General features: G+C 64.1%; 10 protein-coding genes across 10 annotated transcripts in view; 6 read left to right on the forward strand and 4 right to left on the reverse strand.

Annotated features, from left to right (window-relative positions):
- AMSG_04118 (uncharacterized protein) overlaps positions 1-1,762 on the forward strand; it is a 2,022-nt gene extending 260 nt beyond the window's left edge. The window contains exon 2 of the mRNA XM_013903455.1: positions 201-1,762. Coding sequence (XP_013758909.1) covers positions 201-1,732 — 1,532 coding nt within the window. The 3' untranslated portion in view covers positions 1,733-1,762. The remainder of the gene's footprint in view (positions 1-200) is intronic.
- On the reverse strand, positions 1,668-2,910 carry AMSG_04119 (uncharacterized protein). The gene has a single exon (XM_013903456.1). The coding sequence runs from the start codon at positions 2,777-2,779 to the stop codon at positions 1,757-1,759; it is 1,023 nt and encodes a 340-aa protein (XP_013758910.1). The 5' UTR covers positions 2,780-2,910; the 3' UTR covers positions 1,668-1,756.
- Positions 2,911-3,918: 1,008 nt separating this feature from the next.
- On the forward strand, positions 3,919-4,596 carry AMSG_04120 (cyclin; the record flags this gene model as incomplete). The annotated part of the gene is made up of 1 exon (XM_013903457.1): positions 3,919-4,596. A coding segment is annotated over one exon (562 nt), but the record flags the coding sequence as incomplete, so codon positions are not given.
- Positions 4,488-5,367, reverse strand: AMSG_04121 (N-alpha-acetyltransferase 20, NatB catalytic subunit). The gene is made up of 2 exons (XM_013903458.1): positions 5,269-5,367; positions 4,488-5,018 (listed from the first exon to the last, which is right to left on the reverse strand). The coding sequence occupies exons 1-2, from the start codon at positions 5,344-5,346 to the stop codon at positions 4,575-4,577; spliced, it is 522 nt and encodes a 173-aa protein (XP_013758912.1). The 5' UTR covers positions 5,347-5,367; the 3' UTR covers positions 4,488-4,574.
- A 67-nt stretch (positions 5,368-5,434) lies between these two features.
- Positions 5,435-7,088, forward strand: AMSG_04122 (saccharopine dehydrogenase). Its single transcript, XM_013903459.1, has 2 exons — positions 5,435-5,552; positions 5,731-7,088. Exons 1-2 carry the CDS (start codon positions 5,456-5,458, stop codon positions 7,053-7,055), a joined length of 1,422 nt encoding a protein of 473 aa, XP_013758913.1. The 5' UTR covers positions 5,435-5,455; the 3' UTR covers positions 7,056-7,088.
- A 20-nt stretch (positions 7,089-7,108) lies between these two features.
- AMSG_04123 (uncharacterized protein) lies at positions 7,109-8,304 on the reverse strand (the record flags this gene model as incomplete). Its single annotated transcript, XM_013903460.1, has 1 exon — positions 7,109-8,304. One exon carries the CDS (start codon positions 8,302-8,304, stop codon positions 7,132-7,134), a length of 1,173 nt encoding a protein of 390 aa, XP_013758914.1. The 3' UTR covers positions 7,109-7,131.
- A 470-nt stretch (positions 8,305-8,774) lies between these two features.
- AMSG_04124 (uncharacterized protein) lies at positions 8,775-10,303 on the forward strand (the record flags this gene model as incomplete). Its single annotated transcript, XM_013903461.1, has 2 exons — positions 8,775-9,480; positions 9,600-10,303. 2 exons carry the CDS (start codon positions 8,775-8,777, stop codon positions 10,301-10,303), a joined length of 1,410 nt encoding a protein of 469 aa, XP_013758915.1.
- A 504-nt stretch (positions 10,304-10,807) lies between these two features.
- Positions 10,808-15,852, forward strand: AMSG_04125 (uncharacterized protein; the record flags this gene model as incomplete). The annotated part of the gene is made up of 3 exons (XM_013903462.1): positions 10,808-11,774; positions 11,844-15,142; positions 15,169-15,852. The coding sequence occupies 3 exons, from the start codon at positions 10,808-10,810 to the stop codon at positions 15,850-15,852; spliced, it is 4,950 nt and encodes a 1,649-aa protein (XP_013758916.1).
- Positions 15,853-16,128: 276 nt separating this feature from the next.
- On the forward strand, positions 16,129-17,853 carry AMSG_04126 (uncharacterized protein; the record flags this gene model as incomplete). Its single annotated transcript, XM_013903463.1, has 4 exons — positions 16,129-16,612; positions 16,654-17,564; positions 17,630-17,767; positions 17,818-17,853. 4 exons carry the CDS (start codon positions 16,129-16,131, stop codon positions 17,851-17,853), a joined length of 1,569 nt encoding a protein of 522 aa, XP_013758917.1.
- A 73-nt stretch (positions 17,854-17,926) lies between these two features.
- Positions 17,927-19,860, reverse strand: AMSG_04127 (uncharacterized protein; the record flags this gene model as incomplete). The annotated part of the gene is made up of 1 exon (XM_013903464.1): positions 17,927-19,860. The coding sequence occupies one exon, from the start codon at positions 19,858-19,860 to the stop codon at positions 17,944-17,946; it is 1,917 nt and encodes a 638-aa protein (XP_013758918.1). The 3' UTR covers positions 17,927-17,943.
- Positions 19,861-20,081: the final 221 nt, after the last annotated feature.

Raw genomic sequence — 20,081 nt, forward strand, 5'->3', positions numbered from 1 at the left:
CCCCCCCCTCCTCCCCTCCACCTCATCCCTGCGTCGTCCAACCAACCGCCTTGCGGCGGCTGACCAAATTTCAACCGTTGCTGCCTCCCCTGCCCCTCCCCTCCCCCTACACCCAAGCTTCCCCCCCCTCCCCGACCTCCCGTCCCTCAACTCATGCATGAACTGCCCATGTCTTCTTGTTTCTCGAATGGTGTGAACAGAGGGCGACCTGAAGGCCTATGTCGAGGCTGCTATGTGGACCCAGAGCCACAACTCGGAAACGATCAAGGCGCTGCGGGCCGAGAACAAGAAGCTCCGCGACGACCTTGGCCGCGTGCGCAATCTTGAGGACAATTACTCGATGACTCAAAGCCTCAAGGAAGAGGTCAAGCGCGCTGACAAGGCCCAGGCTGCGCTCCGCAAGCGGCACGATCTCAAGCACGCAGAAGCCGACCGCATGGACTCACGCCTCGAGTCGCTCAAGGACCGACTGGAGGTCATGTCCCGCGAGGCGGCACGTGCGCTCAACCACGACTCGAGCGAGTCGCAGGCCATTCGCCGGCTGGAGAACCGGCTTGACAAGGCCATGATCAAGTACAACGAGGCCATGTCCATCCGCAAGACCTACGAGCAGATCAAGCAGCGACTCGAGGAGGAGCGCCTCGGCTTTGACAACCAGCTGGCTGCCATCGAGCGAACGCTCGAGACCAAGGAACAAGATCTTGGTGAGCTGATTATGATGCAGCGCGACGCAGTCCACGCCCGCGACGTCGCCAAGTCCGAGCTCGAGCGGTTCGAGTCGATGATCGAGGCCGAGCGCGCCGCCAAGGAGCGTGAGAAGCAGGACAAGGTCGAGCTGGTCAATGCCAAGGAGGAGAAGATGGCTGCCCTGGAGCGCCGCCAGCGCCAGATTGAGCTCGAGGCTGCATCGTCCGACTCGGAGTCAGAGAACGCAGATCAGGCTGCGGCCGACGCACGCCTGCTCGAAGAGCAGGAGCGCAAGATTGCTACCTACGAAGATGCCTTCCGTCAGATCAAGGAGGCGACCGGCGTCGCTGACGTCAACGAAGTCATCAAGAAGTTTCTCACACAGGAGGCGACCCACAAGTCGCTGGAGGCGTCCAAGAAGCAGGCCGAGGCCCGACTTGACGAGCTCCGCCACGAGAAAACCAAGCTCGCGTCGCTGTATGAGGAGCTGCGGTTTGCTGGGACCGGCGATCGCGGGACTGCCGAGTCGGTTGCTGAGTTTGAGGCCAACCTTGCCGAGTCAACTGCAAAGATGGAGCGGAACCGGACCAAGTTTAATCTCATTGCCGACGCGCTGCTCGAGGCAAAGTCGGGCGTCGGCCATCTCGCCGACATGCTCGCCGAGTACAAGTTCCCCACCATTGCCAAGACGCCACCTATGGCTGACGACACAGTCGTCGAGACTCTCGCCATTGCCGAGGCCAAGGTCCTCAAGCTCCTCGATGCGGTCGAGGATGGCGATATGGTCATGGATGCCGACGACGACATCCGCGCTCTCGAGACCAAGCTCGCCTCGCGCCAAGAGGCCCAGCTCCCGCCCGACAACCTGCGCGTTGCCATTGCCCTCGACGACGAGTCTGACCTCTCCGAGGCCTCTGACGACGCCGACGCCCGGGATGATGTCATGGACGACGAGTTTGTCCCGACTCGTGAGTCAATGCGCCGTATGGCCGACCGCCATTTTATGGAGGCCCAGCGCCGTCAGCGCCGCCAGCGCCGCCGCTGACTGTCACCTTAAACCATACCATCTCTACTCGCTCGGTCCAAAGATAGCCACAAGCGCCTCGTTGAGCGCCGCCATGTGGATCTTCTCCAGCTTGTTTGCTTGGTCAGCAGGCGGCTCCGGGTAGGGACGCGGCGTCGGCGCCTCGACCGTCCACGACCGCTTCTCAAACTCAAACTTGGAGCCGTCGGGAAGTGGGAAACGGTAGCCGTACGTGTAGTGGATGACCATCGAGTCGTCGCCGGGCTCGGCGTCGATGGCAGTCTCGGGGCCAAAGGTCGGCGACGCCACAGAGGTCAGGTGCAGGTCTGCGGCGGCGCAGGCAAAGGCCCACATGTCAGCAATCCACGACCGCTCGTGCGAGGCGAGCCACGGCTGCGGCAGCCGCATCTTGACCGTCTTCTCGATCCACAGCGGAAGGAGCGCAATGAGGTCGTCGACGTGGAGCACGTACGGCACCCCGATCGGTGCCACATCGTCCGGCCGGAACGAGCAGTACTCGATGAGCTGGCTGTTGTTGATGCCGCCATACCCGCGCTCCATGTAAAAGTACGAGTGCCCGTACACCGTGCCGCGCGGCGCCACAACGTCAAACGGCTTGAGCGGGATCATGTCCGGCTCTACAATGACCACGTTGGTGTACTCAGCGTCGATCCCGCGCGCCCGCCGAGCCACAAAATCATCCATGTACTCGCGAATAGCGTGCGCTCGGTTGTACACCACAAAAGCGTCGCCGTTCGCCGCCTTGGTGTAGTCGCCCGTCGGGAAGAGTGGGCAGTTGTTATGCTTCTTCGCGCACTTGCCCGCCACGTCTACCGGCTGCGGCGACGAGATAAGCGTCACCAGCTTTTGATCCGGCGTCAGGAGCTTCTTCATGTGGTAGTGGAAGACTCGAGACTGCCAGTCTTGGTACACATTGTCCGAGATGACGAGGAGAATGAGCGTTTTGCCTCCTGTCGCCGTGCCTGCGTTGCCGGGCATACCGGCAGCTCCCGCCGGGCCACCTCCCGGTGCGCCGAGCGGCCGTGCCGTTGTCCCACCCTTGGGCATAGCGGCCACCACCCCGCCGGGTGGGCCCCCCGGCTTGGTGTCCCACCCCCTGCCCGGAGGTAGCGGCGCCTTGTGGCTCCCCTGCCCGGCTGCCGGCGTCTCCGCCTCGAGCCCACACGCACCCGACCATAGTCCGCACCCGTAGCCGACGGCAGCCGCCAGTGCAAGAACCACAACAACCTTGAGCCACCGCGGCACTCCCGACCCGTTTCTCCTCCTCCGCTTGCCACTCGGATCGTCGTCGTGGATCATGCCGGCCCTCGCACTCACACCAGCTGGCGGCCGTCGCGTCGAGTGCTCACCCGTTCCCCGTAGCTGCTGCCGCCTCTCCTAGATGCAGGCAAACGTGAGAGCGGGAAATATCCAAATGATGTCTCCGTGACGATGACGACTTTGCTGCTTGGCACCACAGCCGCCACGACGTCGTCGGGACGGCAGCAAGCGTGGCGACGACAACTTGACGCTACTGACCACTTTCAGGTCGAGAGGAGGGGAGGCCAGGGACCACAGAGGCGGCATAGACACGTTTTGTTGCGTGGCTACGTCCGTACTCGTTCAAGCCGTCGGTGCCCACACGGCGTGTGAGTGTGACGAGCCCTGCTACACCGTCAGTCCAAAAGTGCGCGAACAAATCTATTGGTCCTTCCCGCCAAATCCGACTCCCGCCTCCGCTTTCCCGCAATGGCCGCCCACCCCGAGTCTCCAGGCGCTGCGCTGTATGCGGACGAGACACTGTCGTCAACGATGTCGCCGCAGCAACTTGCGCCACAGCTGCCCGTTGCAAACGAGCCCTCGGCGCGTCCGGCACTCCATGGCAGCCCACCGCCGCGTACCGATGACGGCGCCGTGCCAGTTCGCACGCTGGCTGCCGCAGGCATGGAGTGGGGTCTTGACGAGGCCATGGACTACGACGCGTATGTGATGGCTATCGATCGTGAGCAGGATGGTCACGAGCTCGTGGTCCTCACTGGGCGTGTTGCCCGCTACCGCGAGTCGGTCGTCGAGTGGATGGTGCCGCTGATGAACTCGCTGCTGGGCTACGGCTCCGAGGCCGTCTTTGCCACTGTCCGCTACTTTGACCAGGTCCTCCACGCCTGCCATGTCTCGAAGCGGCGCGTCCAGCTGGTGGCGCTGACCTGCATGCTTGTGGCTGGCAAGATGTTCGAGTCGAAGAAGGTGCCGAGCCTCGAGACTCTCAACCAGCTCGCAGGCTACCAGTACACGCCGGACGCCATCCTAGCCATGGAGGGCAACATCCTGCACACGCTCAGCTGGAAGCTGCGCGTTGTCACGCCGCTCTTCTTCTGGGGCTACTTTGCCTCCATTGGCGTCTGCCCCGACGAGGACTCGATTCATGGCCTGCAGCTGACACCGGCGTCGGCCGCGCAGTACTCGCGTGCGCTGCGCAAGGTCTCCCACACTATTCTCGCCGAAATCTGTCTGCTCAGCATGGCTTTCCTCGACTGCATGCCATCGATGACTGCGTCGGCCGCGCTCCTGGTTGCCCGCAACAAGCTCGGCATCACCCCCGACTGGGCCCCGCGGTTCCAGGTCCGCATCGGCTACTCGCGCAGCGACGTCGCCGTCTCGGCCGCCAAGCTCTCCCTGCTGTTTGACGAAAAGTTTCCATCCGGCTCGCCGTCGCTCACCACCCCACCGTCTGTCGAGAGCGTCTCGTGGTCGACGTCGGCAACGCAATAACTGCATCTCCTGCGCTAACTGTACTCTTTGTTGTCCTTGACCCTCTTCCGCTACCTTGCCAACCGCCCCGCCGACTGTGATAGCGGCACCTAAATCAAAAGACACACTCTTCCGGGAGCACCGGCCTGTCGAGCGGCACCATCGACTTCTTCTCTGGATCTCGTCTCAACGCCTTGCGCATGTCATACGCGTCTTCGCTGTCGCCGTAGTACCCGAGCACTCGTCGGTAGATGACGTACCCAAGACGCTCGTACATGCCAATCGCCACAGTGTTGGTCTTGCGGACAAAGAGATCGACAAAGTACCCGTCGTACTGCTTCTCCGACACCTCCTCCAGCCAGTCCATGAGCTTGGACGCGAGCCCGATCCGCCGGTACTCGGGCGCGACCGTCACCGCCGTCACATGGCCGTGCCAGTCCTCGCCTCGACCCTCGGCCTTGCCGATCACGTATCCCATTTGCTTCCCCGACGCGTCCTCGGCCACTGCCGAGAAGTCGGGCCAACGCGAGAGGTAGTGAAAGTAGAACCCGATGTTGTACTGTCCGACCGCGACCAAGACCACACGCACCCAGAGATACACACACACAGAGAGACCGGCATACACAGAGAGACCCGCATACATACAGAGACACGCATACATACAGAGACACGCGTACACATTACACATAGAGACCCACACATAAGCATACACACACGCACAGATGCACATACACGTTCACACGCACCCCCCCCCTCCCTCCCTCCCTCCCCCCCCTCCCCCCCACCCACACACCCACACACCAACCTACGTTCTCGGTCAACGAGTCCAGATTGATGTTGTTGAACTTGAACAAGTCATCCGCCACAAACCTCCTGATCGACGTCATTCCCACCCACAACCACCACCAGCGAGAGGTGCCCAGCACCCCCTGTCCTCGCCCCCAAGTCATCGTCATCGTCATCGACGTGTCGCCACACCTCGCTTCACCACTCATCATGGCAGCGCCAACGCAGCATGTGCTCGTTCTTGGTTCTGGATTCTGTGCCGGCCCCCTCGTGGTCTATCTCTCGCAGCATGGTTACGGCGTCAAGGGTATGTCCTCCCCACCCCTTCCTCTTGATCCTTGCTCCTATTCCTCTTCCCTATCCCCCCTCCTGTCTCTGCCTGACACTGTTTCCCCGTTTTGTGGATGGCCGGTGGGATGGTACCGCCCCCACCGCCGACACGCAGCACCCGCCCCCACCAACACTCACCCATGGCTGGATATCAGTTGCGTCGCGGACTCTGGAGCGCGCCGAGAAGATGATTGCTGGTCTCGACAATGTCGAGGCTCTCGAGCTCGACATCACCCACGACTCTGCCGAGGCCCGCCTGCACGAGCTGGTGCCCGACGTCGACCTTGTTGTCTCGATGCTCCCGTACATCTACCACGTCAAGGCTGCCAAGGTCGCTATTGCCCACAAAAAGCACTTTGCCACGACGTCGTACGTGTCGGACGCCATGCGCGAGCTGGAAGCCGATGCCAAGGACGCAGGCATCATTCTCCTCAACGAGTGCGGCGTCGACCCGGGCACTGACCACGCGTCGGCCATGAAGATTGTGCACGAGGTCCAGTCCAAGGGCGGCTACATCAAGTCGTTCTCGTCGTACTGTGGCGGCCTCCCTGCTCCGCACTTTAACGACAATCCCATGGGCTACAAGCTCTCTTGGGCGCCACGCGGCGTCCTGCTCGCCGGCCGCAACACGGCCAAGTTCAAGAAGGACGGCGAAGAGGTGACCATTCCCGGCGAAGACCTCTTCGACTCGTACGAGGACATGCACGTGCCCGGCTTTGGCCCGCTCGAGGGCTACCCGAACCGCGACTCGACCCAGTACGAGGAGATCTACGGCCTGACCGGCATCCAGGACCTGGTCCGCGGCACCTTCCGCTACCCGGGCTGGTGCGCCACAATCAAGAAGATGGTCGACCTCGGCCTCATGTCGCTCGAGGAAGACAACTCGCTGCCTGGCAAGCCGTACCCGGAGCTTGTCGAGATGCTGGTGACCGCCAAGGGTGGCCCGTTCGACGCCGCCGACCCGGCCGGCTCGGTTGCCGGCGTCCTCGGCCTCGAGAAGGACTCGGTCATCGTCAAGAAGATGGCTTGGCTTGGGCTGTTTGACGCGTCCAAGCCCATTCCGCCTGCCGGCAACACCCCGCTCGACGCCCTCTCCGCCCTCTGTGAGGAGCGTATGCAGTACGGGCCAGGCGAGCAGGACTGCATCGTCATGCTCCACCAGTTCAAGGTCGAGTACGACGACGGCCGGAAGGAGCACATCTCCTCGCGCCTCATCTCGGTCGGCAAGCAGCCCGATGGTGGCTCCGCTATGGCCCGCACCGTCGCTCTCCCGGTCGCCATCGCCATCGACCTCATCCTCCAGGGCGAGTTTAACGACCTGACCGGCATCCAGATCCCCATCACCCCCCGTCTCTACAACCCCATTCTCGAAGGCCTCGCCAAGGAGGGCATCGAGTGGGAGGAGACCGTTGTCTCGGTTGTCCCGCAGCAGTCGTCGTCGACCGTGAACTCGGCCGCGCCCTCGCCGACTTCGTCGTAATGCTCACATACACACACACACACACACACACACGGCTCGTGCGCGTCCTGTAGGTTTCGTTGTCATTCACTGCGCGCTATCCGTACTTGTTGAAATATCCCCATGACCGCGGGAGCAGAGCCGCAAAGTTGGTCAGCGGTAGCGGATACCCGCCGCCCATCTTGGCCGTGAACAGCACCGAGATGTAGCCGAGCGCGAGCCAAAGTGCAAAGCATCCGACCACCGTCGGCACGATCATGACAAGCGTGCCGTAGTTTGCTGCTGCAAGCCGCGGCACTCCGCGGAGGAGAACCAGGATGCCGGCAACGGCCGTCGCGTACAATCCGCCCACCACCATCGCCTCCTTGCCGAGCTGGTGCCGCTGCGCTGGGTAGAACCACATTTCGCCGTCCTTCCCAGCCTGCGTCCACGGCGCCGACCGGATGGTGCAGAACATGGCACCCGAGTAGCAGTACACCACGCCGCAGAGAAACGCGCCAAAGAACAGAAGCCGAAACGGCACAATCGCGTTGATCTTGTCCTGCGCCGCCCACAGCGAGCCCACCGTCCCGGCCACTGCAAACACAATCCGAAACAGCGGCAATGGCCGTGAGACGTCAATCTCGAGCCCACACTGCCGGGTAATAAACTGCAGAAAGACCGTTGTGTCCGACGACATTTGCCGCAGGTTGAACTCGTTGTCTTTGGTCCACCGCTTTCGCCACGCCTTGCTCGACCCGATCGACGGCGCCTTGCTCGACTTGACCAGTGCCCGCGCTGGCGGCACAAACGCAATGTAAGGCGTACCAGAGACCTGCACAGCCTTGAAGATCGCCGCCCCGTTGGCCTTGTCGTAGTCGATCACTCCAAAGAACACAGGCAGCTCTGCATCGCTCACATCCTCCGCCGTCCCGTTCACCATCGCCGCCTCCACGCCTGCCACGCTCTCGTCGAGATGGTGCCGCGCAAAGCCCGACGCCGCCTCGGTGTACGGCTCCCACATGATGGCGCACGGCTTGCATCCGCGCCCGGGACTCGCCACCGTGAACATCAGCACCACAGAGTACAGCCGTGGTGTCGCGTGCACATACTCGCGATACTCGTGCGCGCTGAGGCTCACTGTGCCGTCCGCAGACGCCTTTGCCCGCTCCGCCAGTTCATGCAGCTTGCCAAGCGCCTCTTCGGCCGAGACCGGTACCTTCTTGGCCGCCTTGCCCTCGCCACCCGTAGCAAGCAGACCAGCCACCACCACAAACACTACCACTGCCATCATACACACTCTGCCCGCGCGTCTGTACCTAGAAAGCCCGCCCATGTCAATGACCGCAACCACAGCCACAACAGCAACCACAACCACCACCAGAGTCGTGTGTACCACCACCCACCGCCTCCGCCACAACACACCACCACACACAACCCTCTCCCCCCCTCCCCACGACAAGCCACACCCTTGACCACCTCACCCTCACTGATCACTCCCCAACAACGCCCGCACACTCACTCTCATCTCCCCCTCCACACACACACACACACGCCCCCCCCCCCCCCCCTCCCCTCGTCATGCAAACCGTGGCCGAGCTGGCGAGCAAGTACACGGCAAAGAAAGGGAAGCGGTCATGTCCACACACCGGTTGCAACTACACGACCGAGACTGCGTCAGAGCGACAGTTCATGGACCATGTCATCTCCGCCAATCTACATGAGCGCATCTGCCCAGAGTCCTGTCCCACCTGCGTCGAGATGCTCGATTCCGGCCTGTGGGAGGCCTTCTTCGTCCCGCCGGCCGATATCTTCCGCTGTCCGCACGACGGCTGCACATGGACGTCCTCGGTCCCGGACTTTCAGGGCCGCATGGCCGGCGTATCCCGCCATCTGCGCTCTTTCCGTGTCCATGGCCAACATGTCCGGAGCCAGAATCCGATCTCATGTGCTGTCTGCCTCGAGTTGGTTGCCTCTGGCGAGTGGGAGGACGAGCTTGTCCACCTCGGCCGCGCTACCGTCTTCGCCGCCTCGGTCTGCACTCCCGACGATGTTGCCGATGCAAAGCTCCACGGCGAGGACGATCTTCCGCTCCGCATCGTCGAGCCCAATGGCGAGCCCGCCATCGCCTCGCTCTACCACATCTCCCAGGTCCCGGCTCCTCCCAACTCCCAGCCGCCGCCGCCGTCTACCTCGTCGGTGCCGCCGTCTGCTTCTGGGCCCATCACCTTTTCGTCGCCGGTCACCTCGTTTGCCTCGACCGCCTCGGCCGCCTCAACCGCGACGCCGACTGCCCCGTCGACCGCATTTGTCCCGCTCTCCAACTCGCTCAAGCGCAAGCGCTCCGATCCCCCACCGCTCCTCCACGCCGCCTCGGCCGCCACTGCCGGCGCGTCCGCCAGCGACCTCCGCTCAAACAACGCGAACAAGTCAGGTCCGTCGATCATCGGCCGCAATGTCATCTTTGGTACTTCCTCCCGCAGCGTCATGGTTCCCGGCCCTATCTACAACGCCGAAAACCACCGTCGCGCCAAAGCCGGCCTCCCGCCCCTATCGCCCCTGCCGTCGCCGGATCCTCCCGCTAAGCACCCAAGAAGAAGGCCAAGACCTCGGCTACATCGACGGTCTCAACCGCGGCGCCATCTGCTGAGCTCCCACCCACCGAGGCCACGTCTATCGCTCCTGCCTCTCCGCCGGCTGACCCGGCACCGGTCGACCCGCCCCTTCCCCCCAGCTCGTCGCCGCAAGACGCGACCGGCGTGAGCCAGAAGGCGCTTGCCATGGCCATGGCCAAGGCTCAAAAGTCGCGAGCCAAGGCTCAAAAATCTCGAGCCAACGCCAACGCCAAGCACACTGCTGCTCACACCTACATCGACGCCGTACCAACCGCCTCGCGCTCCATGCACGAGTGCCCGCACGCAGGCTGCTCGTGGAAGTCGTCGCCGACGAGGTCCGTCGCCGAGCAATTCTTTGAGCTCCAGCTTCACAATGTCGACCTTGACCAGCACCGGGTCCACGTTGCCGAGGCCGGCGCCGACTGCGCGGTCTGCCACAAGCTTGTTTCAGGCGGCATCTGGCTCGACGATCTCTCCGCCGCCGACATCGACCCCAACTTTGCATGCCGCCATGCCGGCTGCGACTGGGTTGCCTCCATGACCTCGCCCATCCCCGAGGAAATCCAAGTCATCCGCCACGAGATCGACATGGCGCTCCACCTCGAACACATTGGCCAGCCGTGCACCCGCTGCGCCCGCCTCTACGCGGCCCGCATCTGGGAACCTCGTCGCTGACTCCACCCGCTCACCCGCACACCCACCCTCCACACACCCACACACTCACACACACCACCATCCGATGCACGTATGCCATCGATTGTACACCCGCCTCATATGCCAATCTCATCCCCTGCCTCGGCCATCACATCAGACGCCTCGTTTCGTCCTTCAGGGAACCTGGGAACCTGCACCCCGCCCACACCACCTGGCTACCACAAATCACCCACATCCCTCTCCATAGCCATGTCCGACCCTCCTCCACCGGCGTTCGACCCCAACGTCCCACCTCCAGGGCCACCTCCATCTTTTGCTACCCCGCCGCCGAATCCGTATGGAGCGCCTCCAGCACCTGCAACCGCTGTTGGCAACCCGTATGGTGCTCCACCGCCGGCTAACGCTCCTCCGCACAACCCTTATGGCGCACCAGCCGTGGCTGCTGGGGGCAATCCATATGCTGCAGCTCCGATAGCACCCACTGGAGACTCTTGCCCCGTCCCGCCGCCACAGGAACCCGTCTCGATGCCTCCGCCCAACTACGCTCATCCGCCGCTGTCCGACACCGATGCGTTTGACGACGCCGACTGGGCTGGCCGAGACTCTACCTCGGGTGACGATGTGCCCGGATCGTCAGCCCCCATTCTCGGCGATGACGACGGCGCCTTTGGCTCGAGCTCTGACTCGGACGACACTGATCCGGCGGTAGACCCAACTGCCCGGTTCGGTCTCGATCCGTCGATGGACGCACCGCCGTCGTACTCGTTTGCCCCACCGCCGGCGTTTGGTGACAATGTGGATCCTTTTGCGCCCAACGCGCCGCCACCGCAAGCGCATCGCTCGGGCAAGGCCTTGTGGGCCATTCTCCGTATGCGCGTTCTCGGCCTCCGCCTCTTCCTTGCTGCCCGCCCGCGAGTGCCCGACGAGCCGCCGCCGGTCTACATGCGCCCGCCCGTTGCCTTTCCCGACGCGGGCCGTCCGCTGCTTCCGTCCGAAATGCCGCCGCCGCCGCTGGCTGACGCCCACGTGGCCCCGCCGCCACCACCCGAGACCGACGCTATGCTCGCCGCTCTTCCGCCGCCGGGTCACGACTACCCGCCGCTGCTCCTCGCCGGTCCGATCGACGAGAACACTGACGCTCTGCACGCCTTTCGCCAGACCTGCGCCACGCAGCCACAGTCACAGACCCACGCACGCATCGTCACCTCAGGCGGCCCCGGTTCGCCAGGCCAGATGGGCATGGACGGTCAGGGCTTTTCATGCCAGGGCATGGCCGGCGCCCCTGGCCAGCCCGGTGGGCATGCCCTGCCCATCGAAGTCCATCTCTCCGGATCGCCGCATGATGGTGTCATCAACCTCAACATCGTCTCGGTTGGCCAGAACGTCCAGCTTCCGTTTGGCCACCCCGACGCGTCGATGTACCTCGAGGCCAACGGTGGCGCAGGCGGCGCAGGCGGCCAAGGCGGCCGTGGCTCCGACGGCGCCTGTGGCCGTCCAGGCCACAACGCCACACGCCACAGACGTGGTACGAACGGTGGGCCAGGTGGGCCGGGCGGACAAGGCGGGCCCGGTGGGCCGGGTGGTGATGGTGGCAACGCTGCGCCCATCACTGTCGTCGCCGACGACAACAACGCCGATCTTTTCCTTCTTCTTCGCTCACACCCGACTCCCAAGGGAGGCTTCGGTGGTTCCGGTGGCGTCGGCGGCCAGGGTGGCCGAGGCGGGCCTGGTGGTCGAGGTGGCCACTCCCACTCTTGGACCACCACCACTGGTCATGGCGAGAACCGACGAACGGTTCGCCACTCGAATCCCGGCGGGAAGAAGGGCCGCCGTGGCCCTGACGGCCTGCCTGGCATGATGGGCAACTCGGGCGGTCCTGGTCTCGACGCACCTGTCCAGATTGTGCTCCAGCCAGGCAACCGCATCTACGCCGCGCCGTTTGACCTCCGCATGGACCAGCCGCTCCATGTCGTCACCGAGGCCGGGTACGGCGTTCTCGAGCCCGGCGCTGTCTTCAGCCTCACCCACAGCGTCACGTCGTGCGGTGGCATGCCGACACCTGTCGCCATCGACGCATGCGTCTCGGTTCGGACCGGCAACTCACCGTGGATCACTGCGCTGGACAATCCGGAGGCTGGATCAGTGGCAACACTTCCTCGCGGCATGGACGTCGGCACTTCTGCCCCTGTCACACTCCGTCTGAAGGTTGCGCCGAACTCCGCTGGGCCCAAGTACGGTGAAGCATTCCGCGAGATCACCGACTACGCCCCGCTCTGCTTCATGGCTCGCTCTGGCATGCACGTGCCCACACTCTCCCACCAGCGGCAGAAGCTTGTCGTCGAGTACCCGGTTGAAATCACGCCAGTCCGCGGAGCGGCGGCAATCTCGCGCGGCGAAGCCGGCGTTCTGGCTCTCCAGCTGTGCAGCAAAAGCATCCGCTCTCTCGGCTTCTCCTCTGAGAGCAAGCGGCCAATCCGGGTCGTACTCTCGCTCCGGACCGATGTGACAGACGACGACGACGCGGTCACCAACCCGGACGATATCACCATCACCCCCATGGTAGACGGCGCCTCTGGCTTCCTTGCCGAGAACCCTGCGCTCGCTGGGCGGGTCACCGTGCCGCCGGCTGGCATACCGGGCGTTGTAGTCTTTGACGTTACCCACATCGAGCCCGGCGAGGCGCTCACTATTGCGGCCTCGGTCGAGTTTACCGGTCCCGACGTCGCTACCTATGCACGTGCACACCTGCAGGTCATGCTGGAGCTTGGCGCCATCGACGACTTTGCCACCACTGTCCCCATCCAGTACCGCCAGTTCTCGGTCCAGCTCGCCGAGCGGTTTGCCTTTGACGAGAACGAGACCCGCGCCCTGATGGTGATCCATGGTGCGACGCCGTCAGCCGTAGTCCGTGGCTGGCAGCGACTGGTGAACGCGACCTACGGCGGCAATGCGCTCGCCGTCTGGAACGTCTCGCTCTACGAGTCATTTGCCTTCTACCACCGCACCAACACGCTGACCCCGGCCCGCCAGCTCGGTGCGCTTTTCGCCGACCGGCCGGTCATTGTCATCAACACCCCGTTCGCCACCACCAAGGGCGATGTACTCCACACTATGAGCGACATTATCTCGTATCAGGACCTAGTCAACGCCTTTAAGTTCTTTGCGGCCCGCCTGCTGGTCGTCGGCGGGACTGCCGGCGTAGCCCAGCCGGCCCAGCGCATTGCCGTCCACCCGGCGTACGTCGAGTTTGACCGCCCACGCGTCAACTTCAATTCGATCAATGACTACGTTGGCCTCCAGTCGAACACCGCCGAGCAAAGCGCGGTCGCGCATGCGGTTCCGGCGCCCCACCCCGGCGAGCTGAGCGGCTGGCTTTATGTCTCCAACAAGGCCGGCAAGCGCGGCAACAAGCGGTTTTGCGTCCTCCGCATCGCCGAGTCACAGCTCCTTGCACTGTACAAGGGCTCGAGCGAGAAGGACATGCCTGTTGCCGTCCTGGATCTCTCGGGCACTCGCATCGGCTGGTCCGTCACCTCGCGACAGGACGATGACGGCGCGGCCCAGGCCGTGGTCACCTGCGAGCCACTTGACTCGGACTCGCTTGCCCATGAAGCTCTCGACGTGACGCCGTTGTATGTGTTCACCTCGGACCCACGTGCTGCGCCCAAGAAAGAGCGCGATCGGGTGCTCGACGCATCACTGCTTGCTGGCCATCTGCTCGCCTTTCGACCATCGCGCAACTTTCCGCCGACGGTCGGCGCCGAATCTGACGACGACACCGATGCCGGTGCCGACGCCGACGGCGGAAGCGCTTCCGGCAGCGTCGTTCTCAAGGGCATGCTCACCATGGAAGGCCACCGCAAGCACAAAAAAGCCAAGGAGTGGTACTTTGTTCTCCGCGGCAGGACGCTCGCTTTTTACAAGCCGTCGGCTGCTGCCAAGTCCACGCTGGGAAAGCCCAAGGGCGAGCTGGACTTGCGCGCCATGAAGCAGCTCGACCGCGGCGCTGTGGCCACCGAGTTCCACCTTGTCGCCGGTGACGACTCGGTCTTTATTTCTGGTAATTCTCCCGACGACATCAACGGCTGGTTCGCTGCGATGGAGGTGTTCCTTCCTGCTGGTGCTCGCGGCTCAGGCCCGCGCGGTGTCTTGCCTGGCTCTGATGGTGCACTCGACGTTGTCGACGCGTGCGACAAGATTGCGGCGTCGGATCCGTACGATGCGTGCGGCTGGCTCGGCATCCGCGAGTTCGGCTCCAAGTCCAAGCCGGTGCCGCGGTTTGTGACTGTTCGTGGCTTTACTGTTCTCTTCTACAAGTCGCAGCGTGACCAGTCACCGGACCTGGTCCTCTCGCTGGTCCACGCTGTTGTCGGCGAGTACATCGCCGACGGGCCGGTCGGCGAGTCGTTCACCGTCAAGTCGCCCAAGGCGCCCAAGCAGCGGACGTACCAGCTGTGTGGCGTGCCAAACGACGCCGGAGACGCTGAGACTCTTGCAGTCTCAACTTGGGCCGCCATGATGACCGCCATAGCCCGCACGCCCGCTGGTGTAGAGCCGCGGCGCAAGCCGGAAGAGACCGCGCACATGGAGCTCATCTCGTCAGCGGTAGCGGCCATTGCAGTCAAGCCGACCGAAAAGGCGATGGCGGCTGCAGTGGCGAAGATCCACTCGGCGCTGGTCATGGCCCACCCTGCTGAGATGTTTCAGATCCATCGGACCGCCAACGCCGGTGAGCTCGAGGTGGTGCGGATGAATGTGTCGCGGGTCGACTCGCGTATGGTTGTCTTTGCCGCCGAGCCGCCCGAACTTGGCCGGCCGCTGGATGCGGGCTCCGGAAACGCCGCCTTTGCGCTCTTCAAGGTCATGGCCATGGGGAGAAGCTGCAGGCCTTTGCGCGGGTGAGCGACAAGTGGGCGGGCGTTGAGCTCCTCGCCGAGGCCATCATGTCGGATCTCGGCGACGAGCAGGCCGCCTTTCTCATTGCCCGCAAGTCGGGCCCACTCTCACGCTCGGATCTCGAGTCCCGTCTGATCATGCTTGCCATGGCCGCCAACGCCGAGCTCGGGACCGGCACCAGCGAGAAGAAGGAGGCGCTTGTCCTCGGTATGATGCTCCGGCTGGCGTGCACCTCGGCAAGGATGGTTCGCAAGAAGGACAAGATGCTCTCGCGGCGGTCTAAGAAGCTGCACGGCGCAACCAACGCATGGCTCGCCATGTGGGAGCGCCACATACAGTTCTCGGCCGCCGATGCCAGCCGCAAGGCCCGGACTCTTCGTGACTTGAAGTCTGAGAAGCAGGCTGAGTCCAAGCGACTGAAGTCTGTCAAGCGCAAGCCGGCCCTCGACTCGCTGCGCATCACCGAGGATCGCGCTGCAGCTCTCGGGGGTCGCCTTTGGTGGTCGTGCATGTCCGTTCACGAAGACGCAACCGCCACCCTCGGTGGGCCCTTTGATTTCAAGTGGGCCGTCTCCGAGGTGGTTCCCGTCAAAGAGATCGGCAACTGCGTCGGCCGACGCCCTCCGGCCTCCATCCTCCGCGAACTCGCCGCCGAAGCATCCATGGGCCGGTAGCGAACGCATCCCAAGCACAAGCTACACAACTACATTACAGCCTACAAGTCTCCTTGTTCCGCGCATACGTAAATCGATACTCACTTCCACCCCGATCGCCCCCCCCTCCCCCGCCACACTCGGGACACTCCAGACCCAGCGCCGAGTTGTGCGGCTGCCCGCGAAAAATGACACCACCACCGCCCACACCCTCCGACGAGCTACACACTCTCTCCCTCTCTCTCGCTCACACACACACACACATACACACACACATACCTACATACAACTCTCCTCATGGCTGGCCGCAAACGAAGGAAGCGGACCCAAGACGAGGACACGTCGACCGGTGCTGTGGTGGCTGACACTGTGCCGGCAGCCACGCCTGGAAAGAGCTACCCCGAGGTCATTGCCCAGCTCGCCAGCCTCGCCCAGCAGCGGCGCCAGCCGTGCGAGAGCCATGCCGAGGCGGTGGCATTCTCCGGAGGTGGCACCGGCGCTGGTGTACCCAAGGTTGTCGACGACCTAGCGGCGCTGGTTCCCCTGGTGGAGAGCCTCCCGCTCAAGCGCAAGCTCGACGCTCAGCTGCTGGGGCCGGACGAGCTGGTCGAGTTTGTGCAGGCTGCTGACGATGCGGTGGTGCTGACGGGCGTGCCGCCGACGTCGATGTCGTCGGTGCTGGTGCAAAAGGGCAAGTCGAAGCGGCGCACAACGCATCTCTCCATCAGCGAGCATGTGGTCCACGCGTATCTGATGCCCGCATGGCCTTTCCGCGCGGTCTGTGGCGGCGGTTCCGGTCGGGCGCGTACGCGCTGGATTCAGTCAAGACCAAGGCGTCGCTCATTGTGGTCCTTGCCAACGTTGGCTACGCGTTCGGCTCGATGCCAACTGCGCTGCACCCGTACTCGACGACGGCGTCCGAGTTGCTTGCCTCGCTCGATGCGCAGCAGCTGCAGCCGTTCCTTGTCGAGCTGCTGGAGGACCAGATCCCGCTGCACTACTACTCGGGCTCGCTGGTTGTCGAAATCCGCGACTTTCGCCACAAGCAGCTGCCAGATGCACCGTCGGCGTCAGACGTGTCGACTCTACTGGCCGGCGAGCCGTACGCAGTCCACAAGGTCCTGCTCGAGCCCAACTACGAGTCGCTGATGTACGACCTTGAGCGCATTCACGTCGAACAGTTTGGCGGTGGCTGGACCCGCGACGAGCGCATTTTGCTGGAGAAGCGCCTCCTCCATGCCCTCCACCCGCCGGTCTGTCTCGATCCGTCGCTCCGGGTGGCCCAGGTTGCCAACTGCGTGGCGTACAACACACACAAGTTCACCGTCCGCCCTGACCCCTCGATCGACGTCCTCATTGCCAAGTACGACTTGTTCAAGACACTTGCCGATGTCATCACCCATACCGCCACCAAGTTCAACCTCCTCTCGTTCCTCACCGAGCAGCGGCGGCACGGCAAGCCCATTACCTCGTTGCAGGGCGACCCGATGAGCCCACTCCACGTGGCGCCTCACAATGCGAGCCTGGCCAAGCCAACCACCCTTGCCGCCCTTGCTGCCGCCCCGCCGCCGACCCGCAAGTCGCCGCTCTACTCGGCTGCGCCGCCCTCGTTCGACCAGGCCATCCGGCCCTACCGCGGTGTCAAGTTTGCTGCAGTCAAGGAGAACAGTAAGCAGTGCTCGCTCGCCATCTACAACACCGCCGAGTCCATCTACACCGCCCGCCTCCAGTTTGTTGGCGACCCGCTTCGGCTCGCAACCGCCCGGCCATCGTCAACTATACTCTTGGCTCGCGTCAGGCTGCTGAGCGGTATGTGGCCCAGATCCAGCGGTTGTTTGAGAAAGAGGGCTTTGTGTGCATCGAGAACCGCCTGTATGCACCACCCAAGCTCCCCACTGACGCACCTCCCCACGCCGCCGCGGAATCGACGAACCCTGTCGCTGCTGCGGCTGCCGCCGCTGAGCCCGCGCCAGACGACGATGCCAGCACTACACCTACTTTCGACACCCAGCCGCCCACTGAGGGCATCGCTGACATGGACATCACCACCGCCATCCCACCTCCGTCGCCGCGCACTCCACGGACTCGCCGCCGCCGCTAAATGATGCTTTATCACTCGGACGCAGATTGCTCATCTTCGCCACTGGCACCATCAGCGTCGCTCGCACCACCGGCGTCGCTCGCACCATCGGCGTCGTTTGCACCATCGGCGTCGCCGGCGGCAGAGGCACTGTCCTCGTCGCGCCGCGCCACGGGCGCCGGCTCGGGCGTCCCAAACACCCGTCGCATCATGTACGTCGATGGGGTCGCAAGAACCGCGCGCGGGTTCCGCAGCGGCGTCGCCTCGACCAGGTTGTCGTACAGCGTGCGGACCGGCTCGCGTAGCCGTGAGTAGCCCGTGGTAAAGACGTATGATGCGCCGGCGAGCTGAAGCCAGACCAGCGCCACGAGCTTGACATGGTACCAGAGCGGAATGTACGAGCCGCCCCACGCCGAGACGCCGTGGTGCACAAAGTCGAGGCCGACAAAGACCGTCCAGTAGAGGACCCAGAACCGCTGGGTCGTCGCCAGCGGCGCCGCCCGCCGCCGCCGCTCCGGCGAGCCGCCCCGACCACGGTTGCCGCCGGAGAACCCCAGAGCAGAGAGCGTGGCATACAGCGGAACCGCGTACCCGACCAGCACCGTGCCGTAGTAGGTAATAAAGCCCGGCGTGAAGAGAAATATCGGCGTGATGAGCAGGAGCGACGAGGCCTGCGCCAGGAGCTCGGCCGTCATCCGCGCCCGCTCGGCCGTCATCACTCCCATAAACGTGAGCGCGTTGAGCGCGGTTGCCACCGAGAGCGACTCCCACAGTCCGCGGAGCTTGCCGAGCATGCCACCGCTGTTTGCCCGCCGCCGCAGCGGCGCGCTCGCAGCTGCCCCAAAGGGAGTCACCGCCGCAAGGACCGGGACCAGCGCCCGCGCCCCAAGCTCCGACCCGTTGGTCCACGGCAGCAGTGCCCACAGCACAACAGCGACGTGGAGCAAGTGCAGGAGCTCGTAGCCGATGGCGGCGACAATCATCGACTCGACAAACGGAACGGCGAGCGCGAGAGTCACCCCACCGTACACTGCCCAGAACTCAAGCCAGCTGCACGATTCGAGCACGCTGCTACGAGCAGGCGCGCCGCGCTGCTGGTCGGCCCCGCGCTCGGCGTGGAGCACTTGCACAAGGTGCCGGGCAGCGAGGCCGACCGGTACGAGAGCGAGCGTGACAAAGCGAACAAGCGTCGACGAGGTGAGACCAAAGGCAACCGAGGGCGCAAAGACCGCGCCGCCGGCTACGCCGCCCCAGAATACAACATGCGGGAGCGAGTCAGCAAGAGTGCGCGATCGCGCGGCGACCACAGCGGTCACCGCCTGCCATCCGCGGGCCACCGTCGCGGCCTTGCTGTTGACATACCGGACGGTGCGCGGGATGATTCGCGTCCGACGGACGAACCGCGCCAGACCCCAGAGGAGGGCAGCGACAACAGCGACGCCGACCTCGAGCGCGATGGCGGCTGGCGGCTGCGACGCCACCTGGTGCCAGAGCCACCACCAGGCGTGGGCCATCGACTCGCTGTAGCTCTCCCATGCCACCCGCGCAAGTACATACCCGTGTGCCGCCACGTACACGTAGCCCAGAACCAGCGGGAGCGCCACAAGGCCAAGAACACGGAGCCAGGCGCCGACCGCAACCGCAGTGGCGCCGACCGCGGTGTGGGCGGCACTCATCAACGACGAGCCCCAGCCGCCGACGTTGATGTCGAGCAGCGCCAGCAGCGGCGAGAGGCCCGGCACGTCGCCGTAATCGTGTACGACTCTCTCTTCTTGTTCTTCGCCGGGACCGACACGGAGAATGAGCAGCCGGACCTTGTCGTAGGCAACGTGAGCCATCGGGATGGCATCCCAAGCTGCAGCGGCGACCTCGCCCACGGCGCTCGGGTCCATCACCGACCTCGCCGGCAGCAGCGGATCCCAGTCGACGCCGGTAGCCACAAACAGCATCCAGCCCGTAGGCACCGCCACCAGTAGCGCAAAGGCTATGGCCAGTACGACCTGTTCCCGTCGCCCCAGCCGCCGTGCCCTCTTCCTTGCCTCTCTCATCGTCGTCGCCGCCACTCCGGCCGCCGTCGCCACCGGCCACTTGGCCACAGCCACTGCGCTGCGTCGGACAGAGTCCATCTCCTAACCCTATCCAAAGATGATGGTGATGGAGGGGGGGGGGG

The sequence above is a fragment of the Thecamonas trahens genome (genome assembly GCF_000142905.1).
Source record: "Thecamonas trahens ATCC 50062 unplaced genomic scaffold supercont1.17, whole genome shotgun sequence".
In the NCBI taxonomy this organism is placed as follows: domain Eukaryota; order Apusomonadida; family Apusomonadidae; genus Thecamonas; species Thecamonas trahens.

What these genes read in the sequence shown, in the direction of transcription:
- AMSG_04119 (XM_013903456.1), bottom strand. Translation starts at nt 2,779, where the DNA reads ATGCCCAAGGGTGGGACAACGGCACGGCCGCTCGGCGCACCGGGAGGT.
- AMSG_04121 (XM_013903458.1), bottom strand. Translation starts at nt 5,346, where the DNA reads ATGACGTCGATCAGGAGGTTTGTGGCGGATGACTTGTTCAAGTTCAAC. An exon ending in TGGACTCGTTGACCGAGAAC is followed by an intron (nt 5,019 to 5,268) that starts GTAGGTTGGTGT and finishes GCGGTCGGACAG; the next exon opens with TACAACATCGGGTTCTACTT.
- AMSG_04122 (XM_013903459.1), top strand. Translation starts at nt 5,456, where the DNA reads ATGGCAGCGCCAACGCAGCATGTGCTCGTTCTTGGTTCTGGATTCTGT. An exon ending in GCATGGTTACGGCGTCAAGG is followed by an intron (nt 5,553 to 5,730) that starts GTATGTCCTCCC and finishes GCTGGATATCAG; the next exon opens with TTGCGTCGCGGACTCTGGAG.